Below are 24462 nucleotides of genomic sequence, written 5' to 3'. Positions count from 1 at the left end.
ACAGCTGTGTGTGTGTTTGTGTGTAAATGCACAACATATATGTGTGTGTGTGTGTGTGTGTGTGTGTGTGTGTGTGTGTGTGTGTGTGTGTGTGTAATGTGTGGTGAACCACAGGAAAAGCAACAGTGATTTAAACCTAAGTCAGCACCACTTATTTTAACTTTCAGTAAAGTTAAAATAAAAACACAGGTGTGCATAAAGTCATGTTTCAGAGACACCTGAACAGTACTGTCGATGTTTAAAAAGGATTTCAAACACTGTCTTATAAAAACACCACAACAAACACTGAGAACAGATATATGACACTTATGCTACATGTTGGGTCACGACTCACTGAGATTTAAAGGACCATAACAGTGGGGTTTTTGCATGTTTGCTTAATACTTGCATATAAAAAACGTTACAGCCAGAATGGTATTAAAATCAATGTTCATGATGCCACTTTTCATCACAAAGTTTGGTCTGAATGAGCGGACGGCCAATCACATAACAGTCTGGTTGTCACATCTGTTTGTTTTGATTGACAAGCCGAAAACGTTGTGATGGAAATTTGCATCATGATATAAAATAATTGTTGGTAAAAAAAAAAAGGGGATTGTTGAGTTAAAACTGTTAATGGAGAAAGGAAACTTTGCTGGAATAAAATACAGGACTCGAGTATAATTTATTTGCTAAAATTGCAGCAGTGTGTTGTGTTATCTGTCCCGAGCAGGAACACGAAGATCAAAGAAGGAAACGCTACTTGGATCTGCGTGAAGAAAAACTCAAAGCACACGTACAACAAAGGGATTTGGATAAATTCAAATTCAAGGCACTGTGTTTTGTTTAAGTATAAAAGTTTAAAAGACTTTATCGTTGTTTTACATGATAAAAAAAAAAAGTCACCCTGCATCTTTAGAGGCCGTGATCATTGGCGTCGTTTCTGAATCCCCCAGTAAGGGACAGTGATTGGCCAGAAAAGACGACTGCATACAATGTTAAACAGCCATTTACCATCTGTTTCTCACTCTATAAAAATGAATTTAAACAGGTTCTGGTCTCTCATCCTTTATTTATTTATTCATGATTTATTCTTATCTTTTTAAATTAAAATAATGCAGATTATTTTTTTCAATCATTATTATTATTTGCTTTTTTCTTCAACTTTTTTAAATTTTGTGCTCCTTTTTCATTATTTCTTTAATAATTAAAAAAAAACTATTATTTTTAATTAAAATGGCTGCACAAATTCTCACGTGATTGAAACGTGTTCTTACAGTATTCATTTTTCTGTGCATATTATTGTTTGACCCTGAGGAAGACCATGGTCATAATGATAAAGGTCTTTTAACTTTTGTATTTTAACAAAGCGACGTGTCTCGAAGGACGCTGTGAAATACGGTCGGCTCGTCTTGTTTATAATGTTTTCACGCTCTCTTATTGAAAAAGGGATCAAACATGCAAAACCACTGTTACGGTCCTTTAAAGCACACAGCTCCTTCATCGGAAGACGCTGTGAATAATGCTGAAGTCTGACCTCTGCGGTATTGTAATGAAAGTTTACAGTAACTGACGACTTAATTACAGTCATATTTAAAACACTCCAGTTGAAATATTGATAACAGTCATATGAGTTTGGCCTCAATAAGCCGACACAAAATATTTTTTTGGTCATGTATAAATAACAGTCCTTGAAATAGATAACATGTTATAGCACAAATGCGAACCCAGTGAGGTAATTTTGGACAAAATTACTGGTGCACCATAGTGAGATTAATAATAAAATAAAAAAATAATTTCATTTGGATAAAAACGTTTTAGTAAACTGAGTAAAAGAAGAAAAGGCTGGTTGATTAATTATCTAAAACTTTTCACATAGGAGGTAAAAAAGATAAAAATTCAACATAGCTAACGATGAACATAATTATATCACAATAAAAAAATAAAAAAAAAAGATTATAAAAAAATATAAAATACAGATTATAAGAAAACAAAGTTAACATTTTTCATATTTATGAATTAAATACAGGATAAAAAAAGTGTAACTGCTGATTTTTTTAACCAATTAACCAGTGTTGAGGTAGAGACCTGAGGTAGAGGGCCTGTGTCTTGAAGCCAGATCTGACGGCTCTCTCTGGTTTACCTGGTTTCACTGGAACTGAATACTGGTGATTCTGGATATGAGTATAAATGAATGATATGAGGCTATTTATCGGGTCGTCAGTGTGGTTAAAAATCCGTCTGTTTACCTAAAATTCAGTTTTAAACCCAGATTGAACATCTAGTTGTGCAAACATGATATAATTATCGTTTAAAATGTCTCTATTGTTCTCTCTTGTCATGTCGTTGTAAACTCCAGTGATCTGATTGGTTAGTCGGTGGGCTTGTTAACAGGTTTTGATTCTGTCTGACTGAAGCACGTTAGTCCTAGAGCATATAGTGATCTAACCGTGTTAACAGTGAGCCAGCTCTGTGATCCCGGAAAACCCGAGTAAAGCCCAAAGATAGCTGGGTGACCCACTAATCTCGCTTCGAGAGACAGGCCCGCGTTCTTACTGTTTGATCACAGCACCGTCGTTCATCAAAGGAAACCTCGTCCACGATGAAGGAAACCTGAAAAGTGTCAGTTGCTCGCTGGTGATAGTGGATCATGGATGACAGACATCTCAGAGGATTGAAGGCAAACATTTCTCAAAGTCAAAATAGTGAATGTTAAATTAGGTCTTTCAGAAAGAGACAGGAGAGCTTAAACTACTTAGTAATGCAGGGCAGGATACAGCGGTGGATTTACCGCTGCAGCTCTGATATAAAGACCTTCCTCACAGTTACTATTCACATTCAAAATAGTCCTTCAGTGGGGCGAAGAGGTGACGAATAACAGGGACACTCCAGGAGCGACCCAAGACTTTCTGCCTCTGCATCCGGCCCATGTTGTTCACATCTGTGTAGTGTTTGGGGAAGCCAAAGATCCTAAAAGAGTCAACCACATGCAAAACTTTTAAGATACAAAACATCCAATTACCTGAAATGTGCTAAAAAAAAAACAACAAAAAAAAACAGAGTGGAATTTCTATATTTACAAAAAGTGTCAGCATTTAGCTCAACTTTCTTCTTTTTTTAAGGTACATTTTGCCTTTTTTTTAGCTAGCGACAGAGTATACAGACAGCAAGAGAGTAAGGGTCCTGGAATCAAACGGGGAGATTGTGTGTTTATGGTAAACATATTAACCACTTTTAGCTTTTTTTTAGTTAATAAAAAGAGAGATTTCTGAGACATCCAAAAGAGTGCGAAAGCTTTTTTTTTAACTTTTGATTTGCAGAGCGGATCTGACGAGTAACATGGAGTACAGTTGTTTTGAAAATTAGTGTCCGAAATCACTCCATATTTACTCTGCAGTGTACTACATTTATACTCTGCCATAGTATCAAAATTATGAGTGTGTATTTTATCGATTATATAGAGCCGTCAATACTGGAACAACAAAAAAGAAAGTGTCAACAGCAGGTACACTACTCTCAAACAACAATCCCATGATGCAGTGTGTTGCATTTCATAGAAGTGAAAGTTACAGTCGTGCGAAACAACAACATCAGTGATGACACCAAACAATGATTATCTGGTGTCCAAAATGTCCATCTACTGCTCATTAAAGAGTAAACTACCGAGGGTCTATTATACAGGAAGTATTGAATGAATGAACGAGGGAGTTTTACTCTGCTGCCTGGAACAGTTGACCTTTGCTGTCTTCTTGTTTCTCGTTCAGGTGCTTTGCAATCTATAAAGTACAACTTTTGGAGATTTAAAAAAATGCTTTATCTAACATCTACATACTAAACTTGAGATTAAAGCTTTGCATATAAACAATATGTTTAAATGTTAATTGCTTACTGTTCCATTTCGGTGCACCATAGGTAGTCATCTTTGCCGTTCATGCAGACGGGTAGCGGCCCCATCTTCCCCTGCCTTATGGAGTTTGACTTTGTTGTTATGGTGCGGACTTTATCAAACTGTAGGAAGAGAAAACATCAGAATCAGGGCATTTTTGCCTTTTTAGGAATCATTTCTGGGGAGATCAGTTAACCCAGCCTTCCTGGTCACATGGAGAATGGAGGCACTCATTCTTTTAAACTGCAAACTAAACATTATGTGACAACAAAAAACACTGATCATACCTTCGCCTTGCGTCCGACTTCCAAACAATCCTGGAGAGCCACTTTGTCATCTAGAGATGTAGCGAGAGGTCTGAAGAGAAAGGTGGACGGGCATGCAATGTAATTTAAGTTTCTTCAGGAAGTGAATCTTTGTCTTTTAGCTCGAGAATACGCAGGAAAGAAATGATACGACATGTGCATTAGTATGTACCTGTTCATGCCAGGGAGGTTTCCCCAGAAGTAGCGCGCTCTGTGAGCAGGACTGACTTTCACTGCATCGATAAGAATTGGATTACACTGAAAAAAAAGGGATGGAAAATAATGAGCAATAAGACTTAAAGCAGTCTGTTGGGTTGAAAGGAAGCTTTCACCAGAAATAACACACAGTATAATCACCTCAAGGAATCTACAGATATCTGATTTATCATTGGCGCTCATGAAAACCACGTTCTCAAACAACCAGAAAAAGGGACGGTCGTCGTCCTCCTTCGGCTTCAACAAGGTCAATATGCGGTAGTACTCGAAAAAGAGCCTTCCAGTGCCCTCTGCAGGACAAAACAAGAAAAACAAACAGTTGTCAATGAAGAGTTTATGTGTGTAGAACATGCATTTGATCAGCAACTACTTGTTAACTGTTCAGATATTTGGAAGCTGCATACCAAATAATCCTTTCCGAAGAGGGTTGACCATCGACAGGTCGTTACACGGACTGCCTCCAATCAGAAGATCAAAGGGACCCCATTCAGCCAGCTGTAACACATGACTCCAGAGTGTAAGTTCATATTTTTATATCGTTTTCAGTCATTTTTGATGTGCCAAGCTCACAGAAATTGACGACAGAGCTGAAGGTGAGTTCAGATTATTTTTCAGGGGGTTGAGAAATGAGAAATCTTTCTCAGCTCGCACTCACATGTTTCCTCGTGATGGTGCGAACGTCATTGACGTATTCTATCTTTCCATCGTGCTTGACCATCCCCACGGTGATCGAATCCTCACAGATTTCTGAAGCGATGTAGCGCTCAATCTTGAAGCCCAAATCTCTGAGCACCAGGTATCCTGTCACGATGATACAGTTGGTTAAGAGCAAGTTATTCACACGATCTCCATTACTGTCTTCTCATTGTACTTTTGGTTCAGGTGATTGTCTGACTGAAGATGACTGTCGGGATGAACTTACCTGTTGCAATACCATCAAACAGCGAGAGCACCTTGATTGGTCTGCGCTTATCGGCAGGGATGGAGGGATAAACTCTGTGAGGCTCCTGTGATAAAGGAAATAAAATCACAGGTAAACAGAAGCCACCACACCAGTTACAGCACTGGTTATGTACATGCAGCCTGTTGTACCAGCTGCTGCTCAATTTGTTTTGTTAATTAGTTTATCAGGTATTTTGGTCATAAACTGGTATTTGTCAAGGGATCATCAAAGTCATCTGGATTCATTCTCTGGGCCCGTACACACCTCTCTGAGAGTCTCTACAAACACCGAACATGACAAGTTTACCAATGTTTGGATTTAGTGCAGAACTGTCGTATTAGATCACACTGGATGTCGACAGGTGTAACTAATGCGTATTGAGACAGCAAAGTGTTGTACTTACAAACTCCATGGCACTGTTGTTGACAAAGAAGTCTTGGACCTTAACGCTCCAGTCTGGTCTGAGTTTGAGGTTTCCTTCACACTGTGACGGTTTGCACATGTAGCAGCTCCAGGGATCGACGTCTTTCAGCTTGTCAAAGGTTCCCGGACCCACCAGGATGTCCAGACAGTCCTTACAGAAACATCTGGGAGCGACAGACACACACAAACATCCAGAAAACATATAAATGAAAATGAGTGGTCGCAGTCTATCTGACGACAATCATATCGATGGCTAAGGTTGTGTGTCATAATTCAAAATATATTAAAAAAAAAACCCAAGTATGGTCACACTGATGGATGATAAACAATAAATATCAATAAACTGGCCAGAAATAACACCTGAGCAGTGTTTACCTGCAGCAACTGGCATTGCCACACAGAATGACCTCTAAGCCTGCGCAGCACACTGTGCAGTACGACTGGTAGCCATCTTCATCGTAGCGATACAGGGTCTCTGTGAAGTTCTCCTGTAAACAGTGAAAAGGTAGTTTTGCGGCATTTGGGATGTTAATAGTCGCTGGTTTTCAGATGGAGGTTAGACGTTTACAAACTGGAGTGGAATGAGGAAAAGCAGACCACATACAGTAGACAGAGATCAGATCATTAGATTATTAGATTACCTTGCATTTTAGACAAAGACCACCTTCAAACAACGGGTGCTGCACTTCAATCTCAGATGTGCCACAAGACAAACAAAAATCTGAAATAACACACATTTACTTTAGAACTGAGATTGTTATAGTTACATCAAAGAGGATTTTAAATCACAAACTTCTTCAATACTCTCACACAAAACTTACCTTCGATTTTTCTTCCCTTCTCCTTGAGCTTTTCTATTATCGATTCTGTGAAGGAAAACATTAAAACAGATCACACAAAGGGAAACGAAATGATGATAATAACAAAGCTTATGACTGAATCTAGTAGCTTCCTCAAATTTTTTACTCTCATTCCAGTTTGTTGTTATTTTTATGGACTTCCAACAAAAGCGATACGTACCTCTGCTGCAGGTGACGATGGAAGCGTTGGCCTTATTTTTAAAAACATATTTCCTTTTTGCTGGGGGCTGGTACTCGGACGGGGCGGAGTCGGAGGAGTCAGCATGTACAGCAGAATCTGAACCAGAAAAAGATGGAATCAAGACAAATTTTATGCAAAAAACACGAGTTGTGAAATTACTGATAGAGCCAGACGGACACAAGTATAAACTGACAGTTTATTCTTAATCAGTTAATTCTTAGTTCACTTCTAAAGTACTAATACATATAGCAACACTGTCTGAACCACTCTATATTCTCAAGCTTTCTATGAATCAGACATGAAGAAAAATTACCATAATATGCTGCATTTGATTATAAATATTAAATAAAATATTTGGACATAAAGGATGGTGTGTTGAAAGGAGCTATTCATTTCTGGTGGACTTATAAATGTGCAAGTACCAAGAGGTATGAATCCCTCCGGTCCTGTAGGCAGAAATCCTTCAAAGGCCCAGTCAAGCATCAGCTTGAGCTCTTTTTCTTTGTTTCCTTCAGCCGCAGCAAAAGACTTCGCACAACGCTCGCCTGCCAGCTGCAAGTTACAGGTGTGTTAGTGAAATATTTCCAGCCACTGAGTTAACACATTCTTCAAGCGACTATGAACAATCTGCTTGACACCATCAAACAAAAACATGTTAGCAAAAATGACATTGGTTCTGTCACTCAATGGTTTGAAAGGTAAACAGTGTTGGGAAATAGCATATTGTTTCATTATTATTTCCATCAGTTGTTAAATTATTTGTCATAAAAAAAAGTTTGTTCACAGTTTGGTCCCAATCAGCAAACCGCTGATGCTGTAGCCAAATTTCCACTTCACTTATTAGTTTCAAGGTTTATGACGCTTTGAAGGAATATTCACATTACAGCTAAAATGGTCTTGTGTTGCTCACTCAGCTCACTGATTAGCTGGCGGACTGACTTTTGGAAAAAAACAAAAAAGTATAAGCTATAATGTTAATGTTGGAAGCTACATTTCAGAGACTCAAACAGTGTTTAGTAACAATAAAGCCTAGTAGCTGTCCAGTAACTGCCCATCCAGGACTGTCATACTCACTATCACTATTTCACTGAGCAAAAATCTTTTTTGTCTGGTTTTGGTATGAGGCCAATTTGTTACTGTACAGTTCTGGAAATACAGAAACAAAAATAATTAATTTTCGTCCACCTTTCAGTTCAAGCTGTGATCAACAGCGATTAGCTGCACCCACAATGGTCAGTGCAGCTCAGGTCAAAGTTCGACAAATTTGAGCTTTCACAGTAACGGAGGAGGCACACGCAAAAGGGTTGTTTTTACACAATAATGTGAATACAACTTGATAGCACTGCAATTGCCTTTGACACAACGTAAGACGTGATAACAGTGAGATATGGACTAAGATTTTATATTTGAATAGGTGGAATGATGGAAAAAGCTGAATGGTCATAAATATGATGTTTTAAAGGTCCAAATAACCTGTTATATCATAATAATCAATTAATCTGAAACTAATAAAATCCCAGTAGAAAGAAGACAGAGGGGAATTGTCTGAAGGAATCTGGGACTTCTTCACTATAATCAAGAAAAAACTTGGTAAAAATGATCACTCTGAATTACAAGGTCACTACTGGTGAGAACCAACTTCATCCTCTATTCTTTGAGTTGACAATACCCTTGTCAGAAGAAGCACCACACAAAGTTACAGAACCAATGTCATGACGGTCATTTAGTTGTAGTTTCCCGAGTTTGAGCATTGACAAATTCTGCATTCAACAATGTGGTACAACATTGTGCAGTGATATAGTGGTGAGCGAGGAAAAACAGGAAGTGTAAGACACAAACAGCAAAAACATACAAAATACTGATTGTATGACAGTTTTGGTCTTTTACCTCGATGATCTGGAAGATGGCCTCCTTATAGAGAGGCAGGCTGGCGAAGGAGTTTCTGCAGAAGCACTTTGTAAAGGTACTAAATGGCAGCAGACCCTCCATATAGATCTGCAACAGATGGCAATGATGATGTGAAAATCATTAGTTCAGAAAAATGTTCCTGCAGCTCGAGTACATAAATATCAAAACAAACTAGGGCTGTAGTCAAACAAAGATGGGGGGGGGGGGGTGTAACGGGACAGAGTGCACAGTAAACTCGGCAGTCACACATTTCTCTGTTCTGTATTTCTCTGTTTTGTGTCTTCGGGTTATGCTAGCCCATTGTTGCTAACTTTGGAGCTAACCCCCTTTTACTTTTCCAGCATTTTGGGAAACAACAGACATGACTTTTTAGGATTTATTTACTGACACACTGTAGTCTGTACTGTACATTTACTGCCAGACTGACAACTTACTACTGATCTTTTCCTCTGCCCCGCTCGCATCCACCATCATTTATCTGCCCCTCGCTCTCTCCCACTCGCTACGCAAACATACTCCTTAACGGAGCCACGCTACCAGTGGTTTCCCAGGCAACGACAGAGGTAGAGTCAAGTACCGCAACAGCGCTGCACAGAAACTCCCAAACGCTATCGATTTCCATATCAAATATTAAAAAACATTTTTTTTGGCCTGGCGGGGGTTCTCGTTATGTCATTATGGAGAAACACAGATTCAGTAAACGTTCAGTAAACGTTGGGTACAGTTAGATCCAGCAGTCTCCATTAGGTTGGGCGAGTTCAAAGTTGTGAAAACAACGGGAGTGTTTTGAATACACCCCCGTTTTCAAAGCTTATTTGTTAGTCTGTCCCTCCCGCCGCAGGAAATAATGGATTACTCCTGGAAAGTTGTTGATGTAACACTTTTCTCCTTAAGAAAATAACACAGAGATTATTCGACCAATGAGAATTTAGTCGGACGAGAGCATATCGACCAACTAATCGACCAGTAGACCAGCAGACTACATACCTAAAACAAACATTCAAACATTGTGCTACGAACCTCTGAGAACATCCCGTCGCCGAACCACTCCACCCTCCGCATACCCGGAGGAGCTGACTTGGTTTTCCACGGCATCACCATCCCAGGCCACCAGGAAAACCCCTTCACTTTCCCCCACACCAGCTCTCCTGTCAGAAACCCTTTACCGTCCTGCAGAGAAAAAGCAGTGATGACTGAAAACAAAATGTTCATATAAAAGCTAAAAGTCTAACAGAGATATTTCCTACGACGTGTTTAATTAGCAGACTTGGAGAAAATTGTATTGTGGGATTATTCCTGTAACTGTAACATACCTGGTAGGCATGTTTCCGTCGTCCTCTTGGTGTGGGTTTACTGGATGGTGATGTCTCTTCCTCCTGAGGACAAAGACGTCAAAGGTTTAAAGGGATTTAGGAGGAGACATTAATCCAGTTGTCTGCAATAGTAAGTTTAAGTAAAAACCAATCACTTACGTCTTGATTTTTTTATGTTTTTAATTTCAGGTGACAAGGAGAAGACAATGTGTTAAAACCAAGAAGCAACGGAGCCCTTCATCAATGTTTAAATGTGAGGATTCGCTTTGTTCAAAGCAGCATAATACACTGTAATATATGACTATAAATCTAATTTTAAACATAGGAGCCAGCATTATGCTTGGCAGGATGTATTTTCCTACTCCTGCCTTATTTCCAGGTGAACAAAGCCAATGCAAAATCTGAAATGAAGGTGTGTTAAGACGTGGTTTGGACTCCAATAGCTGAATCTGTTTTCATGTTTTTATTTGTTAACTCAGAACTCACCCGTGTCACAGAACAGATTTTCTTCCATTTAATCAAATTTAACAATCAACACCGACTCTGAATCACATGCATCACTATGGGACCGCTCACGCTTTGAATCTATTTTGTTTTCTCCGCCGTGTTTAATGAAGCATAATGTCCACAAGCAACTGTAGAAATCACACAAATCTCTGTTTATCTGTTGTGAACTTTTTAATAGAACAATGAAAAGGGAAATAAATCAATGAATCAATCAATTTCAGTTCCACAGGAAGTGTGTTGCTGACAGGACACTTATTCTGAGGAATGTAATGGTCGAGCTGGAGTCGGTGAGATAAAACAAAATGGATGCTACATGGACGCGGATTCCCAGTAACTGAATCTTTTATAGTATATTATAGTAATTTACATGTATGTATGGAGTTTTCTTGTATCACAAACGCAAGGTGTGTATCCTTGAGGTTTAACAAACGTTATTCTGCCAAGTAGTAGCAAGTAGTTTTTGAGTTCTGCAGTGACCCCTACTGGTCATTCAACAGAAGTAGTTATACGACAGGGAATTTCCTTCAGAGCTAACAGGACGGAGTAGAGAGCACATGTGCCAGCATCTGCTACTGCTATTTATCTTCAACATTGTTGCCTTGGACACTATTTATCCGTGAGTATTTTGTGTTAGCAATTTCTTTACACTATATGCATGATATATTTGCTGTGTATTTGTTTTGTTGCAGATTCGGTCTAAAGGTGACTTAACAGCTGGCTAGCATAGCTGCAACCTGTTAGCTAACCTGCTTAGCTCATGACACAGCATTTTTTTTGTTTCTTACATAGTTATGTCAGCTTAATGAATATTGTTCAGATTCTGATTTGTGTTTGCATTTTGTGCTTTTTTGTTGTTTTACAGTAAATGTGGATCTTTATTTAACATGTGAAAAGTTAAGTCATTAGTTTATCGGATGACTGCAGACTGTTAGCTAACTGTTAGCTGTCTAGCTCTGGATAATGACTTCGCCTACTCATTGCCAGGACACTATAAAAGTGTATTTAAATCCTGCACTGTTTACATCCAGAAGGAGCTGCAGTAATTAATCGATTTGGCTATCTGAATAGTCAACTGACAGAAAATTAACTGGCAACTATTTTGATAATCGAATAATCATTTCAGTCATTTATCGAGCAAAAATACCAAGTATTAGTACCGGCTTCTCATATGAAAATATTTTCTGTTTTTCTTTATCATATATGACAAGAGACTCTAAGAAATGATTTCAATTTTAAATGATTGATCAAGAAATTAATTCTTAGTTGTAGCCCCACATCCGTGTTTACTAGCCTTCAGTCAACTTCTTCTCTGCCTTTGGTCAGAAACTCCACAGAGTATCTTTAACTAAACAGCAAATGTGTAATCTATCTTTTACTTCTTTAAATTTCATTCTTTAGAGTCCTCAAGCTTTTGTAATTTGAAATTGTTGATGCTAAACCTAAATAGATTTGATTAAATGCTGTCAAGCCCCAACCTTAGTCATTGTGCAGGATGCTTACATGTTGTAGGGTAAACCACTACGTTTGTTTTTGTTATGCTGGCATTACAGAGGGCAGAGAGGGCTGTCATGACCCTGGTAGTATACTTGAGTATACCTACCACCTCATCTCGGGACTCCGGACCCTTATCAAGAGCTATGGGTTTGCACCAGGTGCTACGGCCAGCCTGAAACACTGTACGGGCCTGTGGCGTCTGGCGCAAGCTGCTTTCCCAGCCAAAACCTCCCCTAATGGTCCCCTGAGAGACAACACACTCTCATTACACACTCAAATATCATGCAAATGTACACCAAAAAACGCACACACGCCTTCATATACAGGCAAACTGCACCTCATCATCAGCAGTAATTATATTGGCCAGATAACGAGAATAAAGAAGTAAGTAAAGGATAAAAGACTGTTGGTAAGGTCAGAGGGATTAAAGAAAGGAAGGTTTATTTTACAAAAGCAGCAACTTTGAATTTTAAACGATATACAAATATGGATGCAAAAAATTAAATTTCCCTAGAAACTGCTGTCAAGTGCAGCTGCCGGTATTTATGGTGAAATAACAGACATTGTTTTTAAATTCAGAACAATAAAGTCCTATTTGTCATTACAAATCTGACTTTTTTTTAAATCAAGTTGCTTATTTTCTATGTAGATCTAGTAGATTAAGAAGCAGCAGAAGATCAGAAAAGAAAAAGTGTTACCTCTTTCAATAAGGATCCATTCTCTTCATAATGATAACTCTTTGGATCTTTGGAAGGAAACACAAAGTATTTTAGTATTTTTAGTGTTGAAATCAGAGACATGATAACTGCATTCTGACATCCTAAAAATCTGGAGGATAAAAGGAAGCCAAATATGGTGCACAACACAAAATATTTCTTGTTTTTCTTTTCTCAGCTAATAAATTACAGTAAGATTTACTTAATTTAACTTTCACTCAGTATACCTTACAGGTAAAATTACACTTCAATAATGACACATTGAAAAACTGTTTCTTACCATTTAATTTTGTAAGGCGTACTTTACATGGCTTCAAGGTCACATCAAGGCCATTGAATCCTAGAAAATAAGATAAAAGTGTGGATAACATGTAGGATCCAGTGTATGGACTTTTTATACACTTCTGCTTAAAGCAGCTTGCGTGCAGGACTTTTGTCTCCCCCTTCTGGCAGTGAGAGTAATGAGGGGCACTTGGCTGTGATCGCCGGAGTACAAAGACGTTACCAGGACAAGGAGAGGACATTTCTCTTTGTTTGATAACGTTAAAAATAAAGTTAGACTTTTCTGTCGGCTTCCCGACTCATTTTAACAAAGACAAGAGAAAAAGAGGGAGAGAGAGAGCTACTCTGGTCGAGCGGGCTAGAGACTAAATGAGATGACTCGTTTCACTATCAGAATTTGATCCATTCGGTCTGATAACATTTGGAAAGTCTAGAACAGCCACACGATAAAACGGCCAAACGCCCAGCACAGGAATGTTGCCCCAGACATGAGATATAAAAAATCCTTATACTGTGAAATACAGAGAGATTTATCTGGCAGCGATAGGCTTAATCAGCATTGTGTGAACTCGTTTGGCAACTGCTTGAATGTAACTGACGTTCATTTATATGCAAAAGTTCGACACTGCAGGTTTAAAGTCTTTTACACATACACCATAAGAATCATTATCATTATCTTATGAAATATGGTTTATATTATCAGATGATTAAATTAATTTACATGCACATTTTACTTAATTGCACTACCTATGGACTATCTTCTTCTTACCTTCAGTCTTAATTGAGGACTCCTTGTTGCTGATGCTGTCGGAGAGAGTGCTGTCCGACGTGACGTCACTCTCGCTTTCTGTTAAGGCTTCACTGTCAGACAATGTGGCATCACCATTCTCCAAGGCCTTAGAAAGGAAGCAGAACATATATGAAATAAATGAATTAAAACACACAAAAACTAAGCACAAAGACAGACAAAAGATTTTGATACAACTCTTCCATTTATGTACCTGAGAAAACACCAGCTGAGCATCAAGTGGAGGGCAGGGGAGGCACAACAGGGTAAAAACAAGCTTCCTGAGGATTGAGGTTGGTTTGGTTTCCTTCAGTACGTTGGCCCAGTGTTTCTCCAGTGAAACTACTGCTGACTTTTCCTTTTCTCCCTCCTCAGCCAGCTGATACTCAACGAATTCACTAGTGAGCTGCTTGACCTCCTCAGGGGAGCTGCAGATTCCCAATGTAATGCCAAGCTCTCCTACTGCTTCCCCTGTTACTTTCAGCCTGCTCTGGGGGTTCAGCAGCTGAGCCAAGCCTCTTAGCACCTCCTCACTTAGAGGCAGCTCTTCTGCAATGCTACCTGCGAGCGCTATATAGAACGGCAACACCTCCTCTTGTAAATGTGGCAGCACTTCTGCAGCTTTAGACTCGTTCAGGAAGTCTTCTGCAGCTTTCCCACCCAGACTGAGTTCAGAGCTTGACAGGTGGAATTTCTTGTTATTAAGGATTTGGGCATCACGTTCTTTGAGGAAGCGAACAGCAGCTTCAGGATGAAGGAAGGAGGAGGTGTAGGTCCACAGCAGGCTACTGGCTTCTTCTAGGATGAGCGGCAAATCAGCTCGGGCAGCTCCCTCGTGTATCTGCATATGCCTTTGGAAATTGTGCAGAGGCTTTAGGGCCTGCTCCAGGAACATAAATGTTGCCCTGACTTTGGGATCCTGCAGCTGGGAGCAGATTAACTTGGCTTTGTCATCTTCCTTGTCACAAGAGCTAAAGTACAATATAAGATCTGTCCATATTTCTAAGATTTTTGTGACTAACTGGCAAAAATTAAGGCAGCTGGTGTTGAGAGGAAATGATGCATTTTCTCCAGTGATATCTGAGTCAAAAAGAGCCTTGAGGTTGTCATTCTTGGTAGAGCAGGAGGAGTAGTGGGCATGGATGTCTACCATCAACTCTTGAGCCTGGTTGGAGAGTCTTTTAACCCCAGCATGGCAAGCAGCATCACCAATGTTGTACAGCCCCCCTAAGGCTACTATGTTCGGGTTGAGCTCCCTGAGCTGTGAGCAGATCTGCTGTGAGGCTGCACTTTTACTGTCAGAATAAACAGTGACAAGATTATCCGTGGGTAACTCAAATTTCTTCAAGGTTTCCACCACTGCCGCCGCCGTTTGATCTCCTCCATTATCTGCTGGAGACTGAAGAGCATCCAGAAATCGGATGCGGTGCTTGGAGGCTTCGACATCAAAAAACCCAACAAGCAACACAGAGGCAGTCTCATCCTTGCCCAGTGTTACCCCTTCATAAATGTATACGCAGTAAGGAGTATGTTGGCAAACAGATGTAATATCTTTGGGGTACTGCAACCCCAGTTTACAGCGTGCAAAATAACTAGACACCTGCCCGCCATCACTGGAGCCATGCTTAAAGTGTTTGTGAATAAAACGGATAGCTGCGTTGCTACAGGGAAGCGGCTCAGAGCGTTGGCTTTGTAGGCGAACACTCTTGGCGATTTTAGCCCTTTTCATGTGTATTTTTGTTTCCACATGTCGCTTGAGGTCAATAAAGCCTTTATGAAGAGTGCTCAGGTTTCTGTCACAAATGCGGCAGTAGGTATAGCTCTCTCCAAGAGTACTTCTTTCAGCCCAGTCAAAAGTATTCTTCCACTCTTCAGTGTAAATGTATTTTGTCGTTGTCACAGTGCCGTTCTCTTCAGTGCCTGATTCCAATTTAGGCTTCCCTGACAAAGTAAAAGAGCAAAATTACGACTGCACAACTGCTGTAAATCTGGTAAATGAAACCCATGCACTGCTATGTTTTATTGTCACAATGAAAGAAAATGCTATGTTATATTTACATGATTGGGGAGATGCCAGAATAGGGCTGATATCATGGCTGTCCCGAGCTTTCACAGGGTCGTATTCCTCAGTTTTCACATTTGCCACGTAGAAAGCTTTGAACCACTTCAGGATCTCAAAGTTGCTTTTAAAATCCCCATTTATGAGCTCCTCAACTGGAATCGTCTAAATCAAAACAAAGAAGACATGACAGTTTTAAAATGAATCTGACTTCACACAGTGAACAACATGGATACATTTGGTACAGGGACTGAAATAATTAAAGGTGCAAGCAGCATTGGTCGGGACCTCGAACTCTGGTCCGTCGGGATCAGATCATTTTGCTTTTTAAAAATGAGGGGTATTTCTTACAAGTGTGTTGTGCTTTTATTTTGAAAGTTTGATTGACAGGATGAGAATTTCCTGCAGAGTGAGACATGTCTGTCTTGCTCACACCTGTGTCATCAAAATTATACAAGTTTTGGGCCCATTCAATTGAATTTCAATTAGTACATAGGTGGCGCTAGAGAGCACATTTTGGCACTTTAGGGGTTAATTTTTACATTTTATCAAATTATTCACCAGACCTGATGTGCGTGCCAAATTTGGTGAATTTTTGAGCATGTTAAGGGGGTCAAATTTAGGTGTGATGTCCCGTAATAATAAAGAAAGAAAGAAAGAAAGAAAGAAAGAAAGAAAGAAAGAAAGAAAGAAAGAAAGAAGGAAAGAAACAAACACACGAAAAACAATAGGGTCCTCGTCCTTAGGGCTTTTGGGCTCAGTCCCTAATTACACCTATACTTAAATGCACATCAGTGTTTCTGCTGGTAACATTTTGCTGTGGTGGGCCACCAAGCCAAAATCTTTGCCACCATGCCAAAAACCCCACAGAAAAACCAAAACAATCATCTTTAAGGTGGTCATAAAACTCAGTGCGAGCTGTCTGAAGTTAGTCTTTTTCTCATCTTGACGCTCCGTTAAAAATCAAACACGTTTAGGATTATAGGAGGTTTTTGGCTCTTCCGAGCAACAAACATTAAGCAGCAAGCTGGGTAGTTACTATAGCAAATATGGTGAATTAATAGTGTTAATTCACCGTCACGTATTTTAGTGAGAAATCTTAAATTTTTTAAATGGTTCTCCTCTCATTCCTCCCGTCTTCTCCCACTAGAATAGTGCAGCTACCCAACGGAGGGTGGGAGCGAGTTGAGGCAAAAATAATCCAAAATGTAAGGTTTGTATGCAAATTACAGTTTAACTTTATGGATTATATTGATGCTGAATTGACAAGAAGACTGTCAACACATTTTACCTTGTGTTTCTAGAGTTATGTGTTTTTGCGGACATGTAAGGAATTGTTAATATGTCATATTTCATAAAGAGTTATTGGCGTAATATTTTCCCCGGAGAGCACAGTTGCCTCAGTTTATTTCAAACTGCTATGTATATTTTTAACATTTTGTCACCACCGCACAAAAACTAGGTAACAGCTAAAGTATGACAAGGTTGTCTGATGTTGACTGCTGTTATTTGTTGGTACGCTGTAAATGGTTGCCTTTTGTTTACGTGTTTTTAAACTACATTCCTAATGAAACTTTAAAGCTCATAATATGACCTCCCCTGTCTGTCAGCTGCTGTTTGTCTGCAGTGCATTTACTGCTTTTTCACACATGGTTTCAGGCCAGTTGGAGGAGTTAAACCTGTGACTTTCTGCCTTTGTATAACTGTCCAGGCTGCTGCTGTTTCTAATGTATTTCATGCAGTTTGCGGGGTTTCTGTAGGCAGCTGTATAAACTGTGTAGCTGTTTTAATGTTGTAAAAATACCTAGTTTTCCCTCCATTCTGGAAAACCTGGAAATTTAAGGCATTGTTCAAGTACAGGATGACACCTTTTGAAATGTGATGTGTTAAATGAAAATGAGTTAATAACAGGAACAGTAAGTGTGTAGTGTCTGTTGTTTCTCTTCACAGTTGTTGTTGCTCAGTAATAACTGAATTAATTAATTAATTTACATTTTCTTTTTGGCTGATTTTTCAGAACAAACCACTGAACACACGAGGGAAGTTTCTGTTTGTAAATTTCACCAGGAGCAGGATGGGAAATAATCTCAAAATGAATTTAGTTGTAGTCTAGACCCTGCAAGATCCCCAGTCTTTGCAAAATCTTAGTCTGTAACTAAACTCAGTGACTTTTGACACATTGTTTTTAGATGTGAGAGGTGATCAGACTTAAGTCTTTTTAAAGTCTTTTTAAAGTCTTCTAGTGTACAAATCCCCCACCAACCCTAGTTCACATCGCCCCCACGGGAATCTACTTGTTCCACAGGTAACACTGCACATTCTTGTGCTTTCATAGCCTAGAAGGCAGATGAAGTCAGTGATTCAATGTAAACTTCCCCGTGAATAGTTTGGAATCTTAAGTTCTTTCTTAATTATCTGTAATTGTAATTCAACATTTTGGGAAATACCTGTGTACACAGTAGAGTGAGATGAGAAGACTGAATGTTAAAATGACTATTTGTGGTTGTTTCGTTAAAACTAAGTTAATATGTTAGAAGTCTTATTTCTGTTTTCTAAAGTATTTTTTCTGTATTTCTTTGTGGTCACTTTAAGAATCACAGCACGTCAGTGATGGGTAGTGACGGAGTTGCGTAGTTATGTAGTTACGTGATGTGACCAATCAGGAAGTAAATGAGCTCACAAAGAGAGGCACGTTTCTACTCTGAGCTAATCCAGGAACATCTGCATACATCTTATGGAAGCATCATGGTATGTCCTGATTGTTTTATTGTTTTATTGTTATCTACGATCAATCGGAGATCATTATTTTTGGGACAATGTTACATTCTGTGAAGTTTGATGCTAGAAATCTACTGAGTTACTACTGCTAATGACTAATGCAAATGCTCCTAGGCCATTGGAAGTTCATATAAGAATAAATACAAATAAATAAATGAACAGATAATTGATTACATGATAAAATATGATGCCCTATATTACATTTGAAGTTAAATATACAAGAGACACTTAAAACCTGTAACAGTAAAAAACAAGGGGATTTAATTAGAGCATCTAACGGTGTAAAGGCCCTATTGTATTTGAGGGAATTATTTTTTTTTTTTGTCCAGAAGAATCGCATTTTTGAGGGGTTAAATGTGCTTGAAAACTCATGAAACTTGTTTGAGTGTGGCAATATGGCTCAAGGGCGCCCCCTAGAAGATTTCTAAGTCAAAGCCCCCATTTTTAAATTTGACGTAGATGAACGAAATTTGGTAGGCACATGTATCAAGTCCAGACACACATAAAAGCCTCTTGGAGTCATACCCTAAGTCCAAAAGGAAGTCAGCCATTTTGAATTTACTTCGCAAATTTTTGCCATTAGTAGGCGTTAACAAACTTCTCCTAGAGATTGAGCCTGGCCAACTTCAAATTTGGCCGTGAAACAGGAAGTTGTTGTAACTTCAATGTACATCGTCCAACCTGCACCAAATTTCTCATGCTTGATAAGAGTCCAGGCCTGAACACATCAACATGTCAATATTGAGTCATAGTGCCACCTACAACACCTGACAACAGGAAGTCAGCTTTATATGACAAACATCATCCGATTTACATGGAATTTACATGGTGTGGTCTAAACATGATATACAGGAACATGTTGTATAATTAGTGGGTGTTCTCTAGCGCCTCATAGTGGACGCATGAAGTGATATTTATCTCCTTCTTGCAATGTTCGATAATAGTCCAGGCCTGAACACATCTACATAACCGCAATAAAACCCTTTGACTGCAGTGCAACCCAACAAGCATGAAGGTGCGAGGGCCCGTTCATCGCTGCTTGCAGCTTTAATTCATACTAAAGATTGAGTTGGTTTATTTATATATTGTGTATATCTGTACATGTTAAAAGCAAGCATAGTGTTGATAATGCTTTCTGTGTGTTTTAGTTTCACCTTTCCTTGCAATGTCAACAAACTTGAGGACAAGGGGAAAACTGTCTTCAGAGTCTGACGTTAGGAAGGTGTTTATCTGTCTGTCAAGTTATATACAGCACATACACCGAGGGCAGCACAGTAGTTATACAGGGAGTTGCATAGCACAGAACTATTTGTTGACCAGGTGCAGTGACTTCCTGGAGTTTTGCCATCACTGTGCAGTCGCCAGGCAACCATTGGCAACTCCAGGAAGTCACTGTTCTTAGCTCTACAATATTTTCATATCATAATTAACACACAATCTGATAAACCCCACCATGCAAAAACACTGGCATACTTCCTGTAAGTAAAAATTTCCCTCGTAATGGCTGGATAGATAACATTCATTATGATAATGACAGACATCGACACATAACTAGCTCCTAAAACAAGCATAGAAAACAGAAGTAAAAAAACAAATTGCCATGCTTCTCTTCTAGAGAAAAACTGCATACCTTTGTGATACCGTTCTTGCTGAAGGCCTCATGTAGGAGACTGAAGTTGTGCTTACAGTCATCTTCACCTTGTGCATCAAATTTCACCTTGGACATGTCAACAGAGCCAGGGATAACCCAGTCCATGAGCTGACACTGACACGCACCTGTAGGATCACACACACATCAAAACAATTCAGGAATTGTTACCTGAACCAGGACAAATGGAGGAAAGAGTGCTTGTATGTACATGGCCATTCAAGCTCACTGTGACTTTTTCTGCTTGTGATATTCCTTCCCACAATATTTAAAGTTGCAATACATGACATTCAGCCACTAGATGCTGCACTATAGCGCCAAGATCTCAGACCAAACAGAGAAGTTTGTGACCCGGCCGCCATGGTGGAAACCGACATGGAAGACACGGAGGGACTCACATACACAAACATGCACATGCAGCTGGACTGGCTACCAAAACAAAGAACAGAGAGGTTCAGATAAGAACACACACAGCCGGCGTGTGACTTCATTCACTGCTCAGGTCGCCATTACTCCGTTATATCTTTGCATAGCAAGTTGTTTGCATTTATTGCACCTTTATGACTGATCTGTGGACCACATAGTGCTGAATATTTGCATAGCTTGTTGTGTTGACCAATTTTTATTGAAATATAGCCCTGCTAACAAAGTAAAAGATATCTAAAAGTTGAAACCACAAAGATTTGGTTACAAGAACAAGTACTTAAATAAGTTTAGCAGAAGACATGTCGTGATTTGAGACGCAAGACTACTACATAGGGCCATACACCGTTACTGTGAGGCAGCAGCGGAAACACGTGCATTCATGGCTTGCCATAATTAAAGCAGGCTAAACCAACTCCGTGGAAAAAGAGGAATTAGGCCGTATTCAGACCAAATCAGGCGGTGCAGCGTTCAGCCGCAGGGTCGAGCGGAGTGTGTGGGGCTGTGGACGTGTTTATTAGTGCTCTAGAATGTAACCACTGTGGAACAATCAGAAAATAACGTTTATGTATCTGATTCACCGGGCTTTCTCGCTACCAGCGCTCCCTCTCTTCATTCACTCTCTAGCTCGCTCGACCACAGCTGCTCTCTCTCGTCCTCTCAGCTCTCTCTCTCTTTTTCTCTCGTCTTTTTTAAAATGAGTCGGGAAGACGACAGCAAAGTCTAACTTTACTTTACAATATCAAATGAAGAGAAATGTCCTCCTCTCATCCTTGTAACATCCTTGTGCTCCCTCATGGCAGAGTTAACAGCTCTGATCAGTCTGATCTCCAGTTGTGATCGACCACCGCAGCCTTCAGCCACAGTGACGTCAGGTTGTGTTTCTCCAAAAGTTGACTCTGGCTCAGTCTGATGCGGCACCGCAGTGGCCAAACCGGCTGCAGTCAAAACACACTACCTCCATTCGAATAAACGGGAAGACTGGCGTTTTCGCCGCACTGCCTGATTTGGTCTGAATACAGCCTTAGGTCTGCTACTGATGACTTACCTGAACCAATCTGCCGCACATCTTTGAAGTCTGTCTTCAGCAGGTTGTTGAGCCAGGTCACCAGTTGAAAGCGGCTGGTTTTATCTAGGAAGGGGTCTGGTGTCACAACCGCTGGACTTGCCATCTTGCAGCTCTCTACGAAAGAAAACAGAAAAAAATCACATTTTTTAAAAATAAATTCAGAGGAGTATTAAGAATGAATGGTTAGATAATAAGAAAAGGTCTTGTTGTAGTTTACACATATTTAGGTCTATAATTTGTACATTGCCATCTATTCCAAACATAAAATCACAACATTACTCTGATCCGTCTGCTCTTCATACTGTACTAGCATACATGCTATGATCAACAGCTTGTAGCATGCATGTCAGTGATATATCCCCTTGCACAAATTCATTTTTCAAAAGGGAATTGCTATATTGCTACTCTTTGACAAAACATAGCTCTCAGTGTTGCCAAAGCTCATGTCGACCCCTACCCCATGACTGGGTGGGGGTGGTGGGGGGTGGGTGGGTACTAAATCTCCTATTGTCTGACTGACTGTGGAGGATAAAGGCTGAGGGCTTTCTATCAAATTTGGTGACACCAAATCATGACTGCCAGACACCTTCACGACTGCGTCTGACAGTTTTTCTTGACGTGCATGCACGAAAAAACACAGGACTGAGTGCTGCAGGATACCGGAGCCACGCTGCTGCTGCTGCTGTCTCTCTCTCTTCCCCTCAATATATAGAAAGCGTAAATGAAATCTCGCGTTGTCAATGTTTTGCCGCGAACGTCCCAGATGCAGACAAGGAAACGTGAGCCTTAACATTAGATCCTTACATTAATTACAGTGGAAGCACTACAATACAATGGAAGCAATGCAATACCATGCACTACAAAAGTGGTACTGTAACTGCACAGACAACCGGCATGTTCATTTCATTAAACACGGTTTGTCTTCAACATTTCACATCACATGCACGGTCCTGCAGCTACAGCTTGATTTCACATGCAGGGAACGATCTTTTTTTAAGTTTTACATTTAAGAAAGTGGCTAAAACTGATATGCACCGATAGTATCCCCGTGTTTGCAAATGGGCTTATCAGCAGACTCTACGGGAATACGGAGGGTAATTACAGAACCGGCAAAAAGAAGACTGGAAACAAAACAGAACAATAAAGGCTGTAATTTTAACCTGTGCTTATCATCCATAGACCGGCTTTACATGGGGAAGTTACAATAGGTTATGTGTGGCTGTTTTATACACGTAAATGTATATGATATATAATAGGTGACTTACCCCGTCGTTCCCCGACAACGTACAGGAAGATCTGACTCGTCCTTGTGTCGTCCTTCTCGTCGTGATTGGACGAGGCTTACGAACTTACGCCCACCTCATGATCGCATTGGGGCCAAAATATTAGTGGCGCCACATCCAAAGCAAAAATAAAAATAATAAATAAATAAATGAAATTTTAAAAAAATCAATATCTCGCCGATTTCCAGTTGGCCGAAAATTATGGTTGCTGGCGTTAACGTTATATCACTAAACTATGCTGCTATAGTTAGTAAACGTTAACGTTCGGTGTAACCACTGTAACATTAAATAGCTACAAACGTGAAATGTTTAGCTATATCGGTATCCAATAAGTTATATATGTGACAGATAATCGAGATTAAAAACTACACCATTCAATAGTTAGTGTAGGAGAGGAGACGTTATTCGTAACCTCCTTTCGTTGCATATGTGCCTGCATATTGTGTTAAGATACTAAAATTGAAGTTAACTGTTAGTTAACTGTTAACTGTGTCGGTTATGGTACATGCTAACTACTAAAACATGGCAGCCGGGCTCACTAAACAGCAAATTTTAAGTCGTGAACACCCCGTGTCTTTGTGCTGTAATTACAATGAAATGCAGCTTACATAACCCGCAGTAATGGCGGTTGTTTCGGTTCAACGGCTGGCCGTTTGGTTGCGAGGCCTGTTGTAACCGTGTAATGGCGACCCAACAGGGCTGTCGATCAAAAGAAAACTTTATCGCATATTGAAACTTTAGCGGTTTGATGTGATGTGTAGCATTGTCAAATTGGTGAAAGAAAAAGTTGATAAAAGCTTAGCTAATATGGCGCCTATACTTTGGCCATTTTGTGAAATTGTAAGGGCACAAGTGAAGCCATTACAGCACCTGCTGTACTACATGTAAGACCCAGGAAAATGTGAGTAACGTTCACGCTAAAAATTGAAAGTGACTAATCTTGTGTCAAGTAAACTGCAACAGGAACAAAACAAACGTTTCCATCAATTAAATCTTGGCCTGTATATTGGGTTATTGTTACCCTGGTATTAACAATGGCGGCGACAAGCAGTTCGCTTCGAAGGAGAATCGAGGGAGAGCATAATTTCCGGTAAGGTGTATCCTTGATGAAATGTAGGGGGCGTAGGTTTGTTAGCGTCCGTTCTTGCCACCGCTCAAGCATCTATCGTGCGCAATTTTTTTTGTCCTAGGATGGCGAAGTCGTGACTCGCCTTACTCTTGCTCTGATTGGTTTACCCTGATATTCTTACCCTGATCCTAACCAATCTTAGTCCTCATGCCTAAACGTAGCCAACCCAACCAACGCAGGTAACGAGTACTAGCCAATCAGAGTCAGAGCAGGGCGGTTCATGACTTTAACATCCTATGGAAAAAAATTGGCCTAACGTCCATTTAGAAATCG

General features: G+C 39.8%; 1 protein-coding gene across 3 annotated transcripts; it reads right to left on the bottom strand.

The window, feature by feature from the left end:
• Nucleotides 1–1161: 1161 nt before the first annotated feature.
• dnmt3ba (DNA (cytosine-5-)-methyltransferase 3 beta, duplicate a) lies at nucleotides 1162–24184 on the bottom strand. 3 transcript variants are annotated; one of them, XM_044352058.1, is made up of 26 exons: nucleotides 23669–24184; nucleotides 21757–21891; nucleotides 20268–20413; nucleotides 15859–16024; nucleotides 14015–15741; nucleotides 13783–13909; nucleotides 13012–13071; nucleotides 12714–12760; nucleotides 12122–12259; nucleotides 10015–10077; nucleotides 9722–9871; nucleotides 8681–8788; nucleotides 7216–7345; nucleotides 6773–6889; nucleotides 6574–6618; nucleotides 6394–6473; nucleotides 6128–6240; nucleotides 5733–5916; nucleotides 5309–5393; nucleotides 5042–5187; nucleotides 4791–4881; nucleotides 4528–4676; nucleotides 4343–4428; nucleotides 4153–4222; nucleotides 3869–3987; nucleotides 1162–2949 (listed from the first exon to the last, which is right to left on the bottom strand). In XM_044352058.1, exons 2-26 carry the CDS (start codon nucleotides 21878–21880, stop codon nucleotides 2808–2810), a joined length of 4413 nt encoding a protein of 1470 aa, XP_044207993.1. In that variant the 5' UTR covers nucleotides 21881–21891; nucleotides 23669–24184; the 3' UTR covers nucleotides 1162–2807. The 3 variants fall into 3 exon arrangements, with proteins under 3 accessions (XP_044207993.1, XP_044207992.1, XP_044207994.1); XM_044352057.1 differs by lacking the exon at nucleotides 23669–24184 and adding an exon at nucleotides 23043–23109; XM_044352059.1 differs by lacking the exons at nucleotides 12122–12259; nucleotides 23669–24184 and adding an exon at nucleotides 23043–23109.
• Nucleotides 24185–24462: the final 278 nt, after the last annotated feature.

The sequence above is a fragment of the Thunnus albacares genome, chromosome 5, assembly GCF_914725855.1.
Source record: "Thunnus albacares chromosome 5, fThuAlb1.1, whole genome shotgun sequence".
Lineage (NCBI taxonomy): Eukaryota > Metazoa > Chordata > Actinopteri > Scombriformes > Scombridae > Thunnus > Thunnus albacares.
Note: the sequence above shows the minus strand (reverse complement) of the source record. Positions and strands in the feature narration are given on the sequence as shown.